Here is a 12,354-nt window from a genome sequence, read left to right on the forward strand (position 1 = left end):
TACGGTAACTAGAGCCCACGAGTTTAACATAGCAGTTAGTGTAAATATTTGGTTATATGTTATATATGTGTATTTGCTTCTGTTGTTTAATATTAATTGTTTATTATTTGCGAAAACTTGATAGTGGTTTAGGCTTGCTACGGGTTCCGGAGTTACCACTCTCATTCTCTAGCGCCGGTTGCGGCTCAATATTTTGGGTCGTGACACCTTTTGACAAAACTCAACAAACTATTCACATAATCCTTAAAAAGTTTTTTGCATTCTTCAAATCAAAACAACAGAAGAACGATCCTCCGCCGATGAAGCAAAACCTTGAACCAGAAGTAGCGTTCAAACTGAACATTGTGCAAAACCAAGCTCTTAACCAAGGACAAATATTTTTTGAAGCCGATGGCCTGTGCCATAAGAGACTCTTTCAACCCCTGCAACGAACGAGCTCTGGCCCAAGGCAGCGACCATCATGATCCCGGACCACACAAGCGATACCAATATGGTGATTTTCTCGAAATATAGTTGCATCCAAGTTATATGTAACATAACCAACATATGGTAATTGCCGAAAGTATGGGTGTACATGGTTTGCGTTGATTGGTTTATCATTGATATTTTAGTCCAAAACAATTATATGTGTTTGGTAAATTTTTAAACCAAAATAAAACCAAACAGATTATAGACCAGCAAATTTGGTTTGGTTTGCTTTGATTTTTTTTAAAACCAGTTCAAACAATTATTTATTTATCATGTAAGATTTAAAAAAAAAATTATTTATTCATCATAAAAATAAATATTATATTTTTATTTCAAATTATAACAATTGCTAACAAATAAAAAAATTTAAATTACAAATTTTTATACTTTACTAATATGATATCTTAATATTATAGAAATATAACATTTATTGGTCGACAATAAATATACAAATATTAAAATTATAAATTATTATAGCTATTTCATCAGACATAGTATTTAAATATATTATTTTATCAAGTACACTTTTAAAAATAGTGATAGAAATTGTATACGTACGGTTTGGTTTATGTTATTTTATAATTTTTAAAACCGCAAATCAGACCAATAATTAATCTTTTTCTATTTTTTAAACCAAAATCAAATTAACAATTTTTTTTTAAGGAAAACTAACTAACAACTTTAATTGGTTTGACTTGATTGGTTTGATTTGATTGGTTTGATTTGATTGGTTTGATTTGATTGGTTTGACTTGATTGGTTTGAGGTTTCTTCTCTACTACCCTAGCCAGAAGATGGCATAGGAACAATTGCGTTATCACCATCGCTTATGCCAAGTTGAGCTGATTTTTAAGAATGAAAAAACCTCAATGCGCTATAAATCAAGATTTTTTTTTTATCAAAGGTAGATTTATAATAGGTTAGGTGTTACTCAACTGAATTCGAGCGCCAAAAAAGTTGTGGAGAAGATGACATCAGCTATAGGATGGTACGGACCATTAATCGATCTTTCTAAAGCATCTGCTCACATCGGCGACTTAGTACAGCTTCTCGTTTTCATTCACCGCTGCACTCCTCTTCAGGTTCTCTCTCGTCTCTATCTTTTTTGTTCTTATTTGTTGTCATTTAATCCTAAGTTTTGCTATTTTACAGTATAAATTATCAAAAAGAGGTGAAGTATTAAGGACAGACATTCAGGTTGGCGATGATACGCTGCCGTATTTCTCAGTCTCCTTATGGCAAAAGCAAATGTCATCTTTGGCTGTTACCGGTGATGTCGTTTTGCTGCAGAGTAAGCTCCGTTTTGTGATTGCAGTCGCTGTTAATTAGTAGATTTATGCAATATAATTTAGTTTCCATATTCAGATGTGAAGATCACTAAATTTGGGGGTATTGTTGATGGCACAACTGTCCAGTTTTCTTCTTTACAATGTTTGATACATCCTTATGAATCACTTCTTTCAAAAGGTAAATTTCATCTTAAATCTGGATAATAATGGGATGATGTCTAACAATCTAACATTTTAGATGTTATTGATTCCAAATTGTGATTATATTGTTATATTTATATATGTAGGTGTAGATGACTTAACTCGGGAATGTCGGGTAGGAAATACTGCAATGGAGAAGCTTGTCAAAGTAGTTAAATGGGTTCAGCGCATTGGTTCTTCTTTTTACAACATTGGCTCTAATAGTTTTCAGGTATTCTTTGCAATATTAACATAGCTAAAATACTGCGGTGTGAAGCACATGGATGACTTTCTACTGATGTAGTTGAATGTAGAATCAGTTTCAAAATCCCCATTTTTCGTACTTTGTTTCTGGTTGTCCTGCCTCCTGCGTGCTTAATGGTTGTGCTATCTGGTTCAACACCTTTCTGTATCTTCTGCTTGTTGCTTAATTAATCTAAGTATATAATAGTTTCGTAATTCCTATGTATTTGAAGACATTTTTGCATATGATATTTGACCTTAGCTTTAGTACAGATAAATTGAACTAAGCTGCCTACTCGGTAATGGAGTTTATGTACTTACTGTTGTATAATTTGCTAGTGTTTAATGCATATCGCTTATGCACCATGGCATAATTGGTAATAACTGGGAACTACTTGGAAAGCAGAAAAACATACATCTTCCAAGGAACTGGAAAGTACAAGAACAGACAGAAGCACAAGAACTTTTCCTGCTTTCAGAAGTATTGCGCCTAAGGAACTCATGTAAGGTTGTATTCAATGCATCTGTTGGCGAAATTTTCTTACCAATTACATGGAGAGTACTGGGTGATTCTGAGAAGGAAAACATGTTTGTTAGCAGGATAATAACCAAGGTTGGAAAGAGTAATTTGGTTGAAGATATTACTTGTGTTGGGTGTCAGTTATGTGGTTCTCCTTTGGATTTGGAGAACAGGTGGGAAGATTAAATCTCCTTTATTTCAATCATTTGTGAAATTGGCAAATTTGTTTACTGAATAGCTTGTTGCTTTTCTTACAGGTCTGAGTTGAAGAAAAACTCGATTCCACTCTTTTGCTCGAAAAGCTCAGATCATTTTCATGCAGTAGGCTTGATATACAGGCCTTTTATGGTATATAATGTTTTTGAGCTCTTGCCTTTTCTTTACTTGACCTTACTGAAAAATAAGAGCACTAGACTGTTGAATTTATAAAAATATTATTCTTTTGATCTTGGGTATCCGGTTTATTGTCATTTTTCTTCATTTTCACACCGTAGTTAAATTGTGTTTTGTTTTATTTGTTGATATTATTGTCTTTCTGTTTCTGATGGTTTCAAGAAAGATTTGTAAAACAACTGTACATCACTTTTTTCTGGATGATATAAACTGGATGTCACTGGACATATTCTTCAGAAAATTCAATAAAGATTCAGGAACAGAGATGATAATTCTGTAATTTCTTTTTATATTATCTTATCACTGTCATCCTAATTATGATCGTGTTCTGTTTATGCTGTTTTACAGCTTTAAATTAACAAGCAAGTTTATCCTTCAAACTGCAGTTATATGTGTGGGATGAATCAGAATACCTACCACTACTTGTAAGAAACAAGGCTGCCGAGCTGCTATTCGGGAACATCAAAGCCGAAAAAATCTACTCTTGCTACATAGGGCAAAACCAGAACCAAAACTGTCAGCAAGACCATAATTGTAAAGTAATTATTTCTAAAGCTTCTGGGAAAGCAGCTACCGTTTCTTGCTCATCAGGTCTAGATGACAGACAAGTCAAGCAGGGAGTTGAAGATGATAAAAACATCAACTTCCACTTGGTTTGGTTAATTCTTGTGAAGTTGCTATTGCAGCAAGGGAAGAATAGTCCACTGAAATTTGAAGTAAATGTGAATACGAGTCTAGAGGGTGAAAATGAGAAGTTTGAGATGGTTTCTGTTTCAATTCCATGTATCAAAACCAATGGTTCCTTGTGTTATCCATAGATCCGTTAATTCAGAGATTTCATCTGTTAGAACAAATTGTTCCGTGAAATTAACTGTTGGCAAAATTCATTGTGTACGTCGAATAACATGTTTCAGAAACAAAGTCATAGCCAAAAGACAACAAAAGGAAATAAATATATGGCGGGAAGCAAGCAATTTGGGGTCAAGAGGTTTCTGAAGATGATGCATTAGCTGGTGAATTTTGGGCTTCTAATAGCTGTGCTTGGCGTTCTGCATGCTCTCTTTCACATTGACTGATACCCATGATAATATCAAGCATCGTCCCTGTTGTGCCGAAGAATACAAGTGGTGCCAGTGATTTCTTCTTTATGCCTACTGGAATCGCTATCAATGCGCCCGCTACTGAGAAAAACCATGTCCCTAATGCGCTGCAACAAACAACAAATACTTATATTAAAAAACAGCGGATAGTATTATGTATTCCAACATGCAGCTTTCTGAAATGAAGATAGTCCTTTTTTTTGGTTCAATTGTACTGTAGTATTCATTTTATTTACAAATGAATTCATTTGATATAAACAATTATCAATTCTACAAAATTTTAAAAATAGAATGACTAAATGAAATTTAAAGTAAACCAAACACAACTATATTTATCAACAAATAGATTCCACAAAATTTTACGTCTAAAGGCTTTAGGTGAAGTTAAGAGATGTATATCTATAAATCTACTCATATGTGGTATATATAATCATGGAAATTTCTTGTTTAGATCGAGTCTTTCGCGGAGACTCCTCTGATAAGAACTCCACTACTACTCTTAAACTGCAGAGTTCGCTAATATGAGTGTGATCCGCCATAACCAAGTCTAGATAAGAGTTTCCCTAAAATCACATAGCATGACGATAAAGGGGTTCAATGAAATCTTTATTATTAATTTCTCTTTTATGATTTGCCATTGTCATTGTTGACAAAGCAAGCTTCTAACTGAAGCAGGTTCATGTAATTCCATACATCACATTCAAGTACCCGAGAGACCTTGCAGCAACAATTCCATGATAAGAAAACAAGTAGAGCAAACTATTCTATCAATATGACCGAATACTGGGAGCATAAATGGAATAATCTGATCAAAGGTTAACCAACAATCTATACGGAAAACTAAAATGGATAACCAATTCTAAATGACAATGTCATCTTATCCAAACTGCAGATCAAGATCAACTACGAAAGCTAGAAAAAATAGTATAAGGAATTCTTGATAAAAAACGTAATCGGCAGTAACTAATATTTGCTATGGCCACTGTGTTACTGATTTTATCATTTTTATACTATGGTTGTAAGATTATTTGGCGTTTGACATGAAAAGGTAAAGAAAACTGACTTGGCAACTGAACAGTCTTCAAGATGCTTAACATTCTCCTGCGCTGCCATTACCGTCTCTCCTCCTCTCTATATCTGCACACACAAAAGGAAAAACCCTAAAAACTAGAGAGAAACAAATTAATAGAGATTCGTAAGAACAATAACAATTAAAAAAACAAAACAAGAGTTTGAAGGTCACCTGATCGAATTAGAAAGCCTCCAGAAGAAGAACAATTCAATCAGAAAATCTGATAAATTATAGTAGCTTGTTTTTCTCTGCAGTACGGAGCAACCGGTTCAGCAGGCTAACACGTTGGCCCGGTTTATTCCTTTCTGAATGTTTTTATTTTGGGGAAAATAAAACGGTGTGCCGTTTACTCGTAATCAGGGCATAACGTAATAAACGAAGGAAAAAGGTTAAGGAAAGAAAAGAAAAAAGAAAAGGATGAAGGGGGTAGCAGGAGGGCCGTTGCTGTGCATAGGAGATTTACTAAGTGATCTTGATGAGAAACACCATCAACAACAAGAATCACTTGAAAAAGATTCAGTTTCTTCTTCTTCTTTAAACATTGATTCCAATTTGGATCTCACCAAGCTTTTCCAGGTAACTTTCATAATTTTATATTTTTCTGTTTTAATTATTTCTTTCTTTATCATTGTTCGTCTCTATCACCGATAGCCTGATGATATGATTCAACAAATTTTGTTTTAAAGAGCTGATAATGGTTAATAGTAATAATTTTTTGTTGGATTAGCTAGCTAGTTTCACTCGTAGCATAGTGATCCATCTTCAATTGACAATTCATTGATGGTGCAATTGGCTGTAAACTTTTAATATCTACAACTGCTGATTTCAGCTAGAAATTGGATATATCAGCATCTATGTTGAGGCCTCGGTGTTTCGGTTTCCAGAAACATTTCTGAAACTTGGAAATTTTATAATTTAATCTATTCATCTGCTCATTCCTGATGAAAGCCGGTGACTAATTCTTTTCTATGTTATTCCAGGAACACTACACCCACTTGAATAGTGCACTTTCCGGAACGGATCATTCCTGGACAGCTCTCACTCTGAAGGTAGCAACTTCACTAATTTCAGTTTCAATTTTTTTTAAATGAACCTCCTTATGTCAATGCTTAATGTGAATGGAGAAATATTGTTTACTCGAGTATATGTGCTACTTCAATTTTGGATGTTTTAGTTATGTACCTCTCTGGAAACTGCAAACGAGTTGATCCAGTCTACCAATTCAAATGTCATGTTGCTATCTGAAAGAGTTCAAGAGCTTGAGAAAGTTGTCAAGCGTGGAGACTCTGCTGTTGCAGCTGCGAAGGCTATTCATGTTTCTCTAAACCAAAAGGGAGGTTCGTTTAGTCGCAGTCAAAATTCCCAGTAGTTCCAATCTTCTTTGGTCCTGGTAAAGTCACTATCCATCTGGTTCAAGTCTTAGTCGTCATGTATATTTCTTTTATTGAAATATCACCTTCTTAGTGACAATTAGTCGCTGCAATTTAGTACTTTTAGTACGAACATTAACTAATTAGTTGCTGCAATTTGAGTCTGGCGTGTTAAACAAGCCTGTCGAGATCAACAATACACGGCCATTAGGATTTTTTTTTTATCAAAACATGAGTCATATTGCTATTTAAGACGAATACTGGACATGCCTATGAATTGAACTTTACTGAACTTACTAGTTGATACAGTTCCAAGATGCTATTATCTACGTTGCACGGAAATTTCTCGAGTCATACGTTTTGCCCCTTTGTTTCTGTTTCTGTAAATGCCTATGAAACTCTGAAACTAAATATATATAACCTATTTTTATAGAAATACAGCATTTTTGTTTCGGTATTGAATACTTACAGTTTCTTGCATTCAATGAATCTACTTATTCCATTTAAAGATCCCATTCCAGTTTCATTTTATTTCAACAGTGTTAATGTTCTTTTAACTGTAATTTCAGGGATTATACTGAATATGAGAATTGATTTTCAGGTGGAATTAGAATCATCTAAACTGTCCAAAAAAATTTGATTTGTACTGCAAAGAATTGTCTCGGCGCATGAGGCTTTATACAGTTATACCTAGGGGTGTGAATTCGGTTCAAACCAAATCAAGCTTAAATTTCAACTTTTTTTCAACACCAGACTAAAGTTTCAAAATTTAATAGGCTTAATTTCTTAAAAAACCCCCACCTTGCATTTTTTTTTCGTTTATACCCTGACCTTGTAAAAACACCATTTGTACCCAATTTTGAGTTTTTATGTTTCATCTCTACCCAAAAGCATTAAATTGTACTCTTTTCATTTGAAAAAAAGTTTAAAACAATCCTTCTTTTTTAACTTATATACGAATTAGATATTAATGTTATTAATAGTACAAAAATACCATCTTTTTCAAAAAATTAAAAATAATAATAATTTTTTTTTAATTTTTTAAAAAAATATTTCGAATTTTTTTAATTTTTTCAACTTTTTAAAAAATATTTCCGACAAAAAAAATTAAAAATAATAATACTTTTTTATAATTTTTATTATTTTATCAAATTAAAAAAATTAATTAATTATTTGGATATATTTGATTATTTTTTAAGTTTAAGGATTTATTTGTATATTTTAAAATAGAAAAAAGTATGTTTTAAACTCTTTTCCAAATGAAAAAAGTACAATTTAATGCTTTTGGGTAGAGATGAAACATAAAAACCCAAAATTGGGTACAAATGGTGTTTTTACAAGATCAGGGTATAAACGAAAAAAAAGTACAAGGTGGGGGTTTTTTAAGGAATTAAGCCAATTTAATATATCTTAAGCACGGGTTGATTGAAGTTTTCAGTTTTTGTACCAAAATTTTATTGTACAGTAATTTTTATACTTCTAAAACCGTACTGAAAATAAAAATCATATTCTTTATAATGGCAAGACAACCCAAACCAAACTAATTATTGGTTCGTTTTGATTTTTGCGCACTCCTAGTTATACCAATGTGGAAGAAAGTTACAACCCCTCGTTTTCTAATTTCAAGTGACTAATTATGCCTCAGGGCATTTATCTATGGCTTGTCACATATGGCTTCTGCAAATTACGGTGATAACCCACATGTAATCAGATAACTTGAATAAATTGTAATAGCAATATATAAGCTCAAGGATAAAAAAAAGAAAAAGTAAATGTATTATGTTCTGAAACCGAGGGTGTGTATAAATGAACTTCGATAATTCAAAAGAATTATTTAGAAATTTTAAATATTTTTGTTTGATTGATTTTAGAGTATATTAGATTGTTTTTAAATTATACAGAATTGCTTATACTTGGTTTGAATTATAGTAAATTGACAAAACATTTGAATAAATTTTGGAGTGTGAGGAGCTATTTTACTATTTTAGTAATGGCAATATATGTTCTTGATATTTAAAGGAGATTAATGATGAATATAAAATCATAAAAGGATATATCTGCAAAATTAAAAAAATTAGTTCAATCAGAATTATTTTCAAATGAAATACATCTCTTATATTTAATTATTAGGATATAAAACAGACAATTATAAATGGATTTTACTTTAAAATTTGTTCAGAAGTAAAATAAATTTTAGAGTGGAATTCTAAAACACCATACTTTTTTTAACAAATCAAAAACCAACGTGATTGGTATTCTCATTTTTTGAAAATTGTGAAAGTTTTGAGTTTGAGTTTCTACATCGCCACATTCATTTGGTTAGATGAGCATTTATCACTGTTATGGTTAGATGAGCGTTTTTCTCATTCTTTGAAAGTTGTGGAAGTTTTAAGTTTGAATTTTTACATCGCCACATTCATTTGGTTAGATGAGCGTTTATCATTATGGTAAATATAAGCAATGAACAATTTTCATTATGTAGCTCATACAACTCTTTAAGCTCCAATTTAAAAAAAAATATTAAAAATTGGTTAGAAAAGGAAAAATATAGTTAAAATAAAGATGAACCAAATGAATTTGACATGGTGTTGCCTACTAGACTTTCAATAATTAGCTAGCTAGTTTAGTAATTAAAATTTGGTCTATACCATTCTATAGTGATCTATCTTGACTCATACAACAACTCTTTAGAATGTGAACAAAGAAACTAATTATTATTTCAATCACTTCCAAAAATAAAAGGCAAGAGGACAAGTATTCTCTTTAGGCTCCAATAAGCTTAACCCTTTTGCAATTTGCATCCTTTTTAACAATAATGTCACCATCTAATTAACCCATTAAAAGCTTCCCTAAAGATGCTTCTAATAATAAATATTAAAACATAAAATATTACTTGATTCTATTCTAATAATTAACAAGACAATTATAGATACATGTAACTATCATCACCTTTTTCAGTTTCGTCACTAATTAACTAATTACATAAATTATATGTCTCTCCTTGTTGAGTGATAGATCTGAAAGTAGTGACATCATTAGCCTTCAAATTTTAACTTATTAACACTAGCTTATTATTAATTATTATTGCTAATCCTACTTTAATTCAAACCCTAGTGACATACACAAAACTAGATTTAGTATGCTAAAAAAGGGACAGGATAGCTTGAAATTAACGATCCACGTGGAAGAATATCAGACATTGCTGTACTTGAAGAAACCTTTAGTGTTAGATGGAATTAAATTCACTAATCTAAGATCAATTTATTCTGGTGATTTATAATTGTACTTAGCAAATAAAACTAAAGGGTTATATGTACGTATGCATTGAAAGAACATAATTACACGAGTCGTTTAATTTTAATCTATCTATGGCCCTAAATTCCCAATGCTATAAGTGGGGTTTGGCTTATGTTTTAGTTATACATGACATGCTTGCTAACATTGGCATGGATACAAAATATTTTACAATTATATCTCACTTTTATTTAAGGTTTAAATGAATATAAAAATTCAAATCTTGACGAGTTTTTATATATCTAGTCTAACTTTAAATATCGTCAATTTTTAGCATATTATAAAAATTGATAGCAGTTGCAGCCCAATTTTAAAAATTATTCAGTTGGTACGACATTTATTCTCTTAGAATATATCTTGTGGGTATCCAAACTATCGTTTTTTTTGTGACTAAATTATATATTTTTTTGATTACTGAAGTTTAATATTTCAAATAATTTTTTTCCGGCCAAAGTACATGCTTACAGCCATATTTTTGACACATGCCAACCGAGGTTTGCTAGTTTTACCTTAATTGTCATATATGCATAATTTTATTTTGGATGATAGTTTTAGATCGAATTATACATATGTGACAGGTTTTTAAATAAATAAATATTGGCCGCCACATAAGTATTTTTGGTTGGAAAGATCTCTCGTTAAAATAAAATTTAAATTTAGTGACTAAAAAATAAAAATTGGAACATCAAATGAAAAAAAAACGATAGTCTGAATTCCTACAAGATCAATTAATTACCCCGGAAAAGGACGAGTACACAATTACTTGATGGAGAGGATGTGTGACATGCTATAATAAATAATTCAAACATAATTTCCTAATTCATAATTGAATATAGTAAAAATACGATATTACTGTTAACCTTTAAAATTAGGTTAAATTATTGATATTACAAGTTCTGGTTGAATTTGTAAAAGTCTAAAAGATAAGAAAATTATAAACTCTTAAGCCTTAGTTTTAATATGTGGTAAGATATTTATATGTTTATATGTTTAAAGTAACTTTTTGAGTTGGACGGCTATTACTGAAAAAATATCAAAAATAAAGGAAGAAATCAATGATGAGAAACACCGTTAAAACCTTCTTATATATGTCAAAACTGAATAACAAGTACCTAAACAAATTATAAATGAAACAGATGAAAAATGTCATAATCATAATGAACCAGTTGTTGTTGTTAGTGTTAGCATTTGATAAAATTAATTAAGCTTATTATTAGCTTAATCTGCTTTTTAATTATTTGGAAAATAGCTTTAGCTAGTGCTCCAAGTCTTCAACATTATATATTAACTTAATATACTTCCAAATAATCACTTTAATGAATGACAAACAGTGACAAAGACATTAAATTTTCTCGTTCGGGTCGGCCAAATAGGTGAAATTAGATATATAATTGTACTTGTCATCCAATTAATAAGAAACATAATAAATATTTTGCATATTGATAAATATATCAAAAGTCAATTTAGAAGTACTTGCAGGAACGAATAAATTATATTTCATTGTTATAGTTTTTATGATTATAAAAAATTTTGCTTGTCAATGTTCTACTGTATTGGTCAGATATATAAAACTACTTAATATGGTATTAATCGTTTTCATTCCTGCAAATTGAGAGTTCAGAGATAATTAATTATGGCAAAGAAAAATAATTAAAATAGAAAATAATTAATTATATAACAATACTGCTGTAGCAAGCATGCTCTGCAATTCTTAATTAAAAAACTGTTTCTGTTATATATAAAAAAAAGTCACATAGAGTACTGCCTTCCAAGAGAGATGGAACCCCACGAATAATTGTTAGGATTGCAATTCTCATTGATTTAATGTGATTATTTAATTGTGAAATCCGTTTATTTTTTCAATAATCGAGTTGAACTATTCAGATTGAAGCCGTCATAGCTACAAATTGTTGTTTTGGTAAAGTGCAATTTGAATCTAACGCTCAATTGACGATCAATGAGTCTATGTCAGTTGTTTGCAAAAGATATTGTGATACTTGATCAACAATTGGCAATTTTTCGATTTGAAATTGCTATCATTTGGAATTCTTATCTCATTCGTGCAAAGAGATGCAATAGTTGATTACTTATTTGCCTGTTAATGTATTCACATACAAGTCATATGTTTGAAATTGCAATGCAATTTTACTGCTGTAATAAAACGTTATATTTATTCTAAAAAGAAACTATAAAATCTGTTTGAAAAAATTAGCCGGATTCTTACTCCGGCCAACACCAAAATTGTGGTGTAAACATCAGTGGAGTACGAAATCAACATTCATTTTCTTGTGAAAATTTTATTATCTTTAAATATTCATGCTACGTGACTATTGGAACTAAGATGTTTAAACAGAATATTAGTATATTTTAATATTATTTGTATTTATTGTCTCGTCAAATTTCTAACTAATTTTGTTGTTTAAAAT

At 30.9% G+C, this 12,354-nt stretch overlaps 3 protein-coding genes across 8 annotated transcripts; 2 read left to right on the plus strand and 1 right to left on the minus strand.

Annotated features, from left to right (window-relative positions):
• The first annotated feature begins 1,234 nt into the window (after positions 1-1,234).
• On the plus strand, positions 1,235-3,946 carry LOC126661516 (uncharacterized). The gene is made up of 7 exons (XM_050355369.2): positions 1,235-1,549; positions 1,620-1,758; positions 1,833-1,934; positions 2,044-2,168; positions 2,586-2,872; positions 2,957-3,047; positions 3,479-3,946. The coding sequence occupies exons 1-7, from the start codon at positions 1,436-1,438 to the stop codon at positions 3,908-3,910; spliced, it is 1,290 nt and encodes a 429-aa protein (XP_050211326.1). The 5' UTR covers positions 1,235-1,435; the 3' UTR covers positions 3,911-3,946.
• On the minus strand, positions 3,935-5,539 carry LOC126661544 (uncharacterized). Of its 3 annotated transcripts, none has more exons than XM_050355407.2 (3): positions 5,436-5,539; positions 5,256-5,359; positions 3,935-4,299 (listed from the first exon to the last, which is right to left on the minus strand). In XM_050355407.2, exons 2-3 carry the CDS (start codon positions 5,303-5,305, stop codon positions 4,074-4,076), a joined length of 276 nt encoding a protein of 91 aa, XP_050211364.1. In that variant the 5' UTR covers positions 5,306-5,359; positions 5,436-5,539; the 3' UTR covers positions 3,935-4,073. The 3 variants fall into 3 exon arrangements, with proteins under 3 accessions (XP_050211364.1, XP_050211356.1, XP_050211368.1); XM_050355399.2 differs by having other exon boundaries at positions 5,256-5,352; positions 5,436-5,531; XM_050355411.2 differs by having other exon boundaries at positions 5,256-5,329; positions 5,436-5,530.
• An 81-nt stretch (positions 5,540-5,620) lies between these two features.
• On the plus strand, positions 5,621-7,381 carry LOC126661524 (uncharacterized). 4 transcript variants are annotated; one of them, XM_056104034.1, is made up of 4 exons: positions 5,621-5,840; positions 6,245-6,313; positions 6,439-6,654; positions 7,204-7,381. In XM_056104034.1, exons 1-3 carry the CDS (start codon positions 5,682-5,684, stop codon positions 6,631-6,633), a joined length of 423 nt encoding a protein of 140 aa, XP_055960009.1. In that variant the 5' UTR covers positions 5,621-5,681; the 3' UTR covers positions 6,634-6,654; positions 7,204-7,381. The 4 variants fall into 4 exon arrangements, with proteins under 4 accessions (XP_055960009.1, XP_050211345.1, XP_050211339.1 ...); XM_050355388.2 differs by lacking the exon at positions 7,204-7,381 and adding an exon at positions 6,797-7,091; XM_050355382.2 differs by having other exon boundaries at positions 5,622-5,840; positions 7,236-7,381.
• Positions 7,382-12,354: the final 4,973 nt, after the last annotated feature.

This window comes from Mercurialis annua, linkage group LG1-X (genome assembly GCF_937616625.2).
Source record: "Mercurialis annua linkage group LG1-X, ddMerAnnu1.2, whole genome shotgun sequence".
In the NCBI taxonomy this organism is placed as follows: Eukaryota; Viridiplantae; Streptophyta; class Magnoliopsida; order Malpighiales; family Euphorbiaceae; genus Mercurialis; species Mercurialis annua.

Excerpts from the sequence above, each read along its gene's own strand:
- LOC126661516 (XM_050355369.2), top strand. The coding sequence starts at position 1,436 with ATGACATCAGCTATAGGATGGTACGGACCATTAATCGATCTTTCTAAA. Across the intron at positions 1,550-1,619 it reads ACCGCTGCACTCCTCTTCAG|TATAAATTATCAAAAAGAGG; the intron begins GTTCTCTCTCGT and ends GCTATTTTACAG. Across the intron at positions 1,935-2,043 it reads TGAATCACTTCTTTCAAAAG|GTGTAGATGACTTAACTCGG; the intron begins GTAAATTTCATC and ends TTATATATGTAG.
- LOC126661544 (XM_050355407.2), bottom strand. The coding sequence starts at position 5,305 with ATGGCAGCGCAGGAGAATGTTAAGCATCTTGAAGACTGTTCAGTTGCC. Across the intron at positions 4,300-5,255 it reads GAAGACTGTTCAGTTGCCAA|CGCATTAGGGACATGGTTTT; the intron begins GTCAGTTTTCTT and ends TGTTTGTTGCAG.
- LOC126661524 (XM_056104034.1), top strand. The coding sequence starts at position 5,682 with ATGAAGGGGGTAGCAGGAGGGCCGTTGCTGTGCATAGGAGATTTACTA. Across the intron at positions 5,841-6,244 it reads ATCTCACCAAGCTTTTCCAG|GAACACTACACCCACTTGAA; the intron begins GTAACTTTCATA and ends ATGTTATTCCAG. Across the intron at positions 6,314-6,438 it reads GGACAGCTCTCACTCTGAAG|TTATGTACCTCTCTGGAAAC; the intron begins GTAGCAACTTCA and ends TGGATGTTTTAG.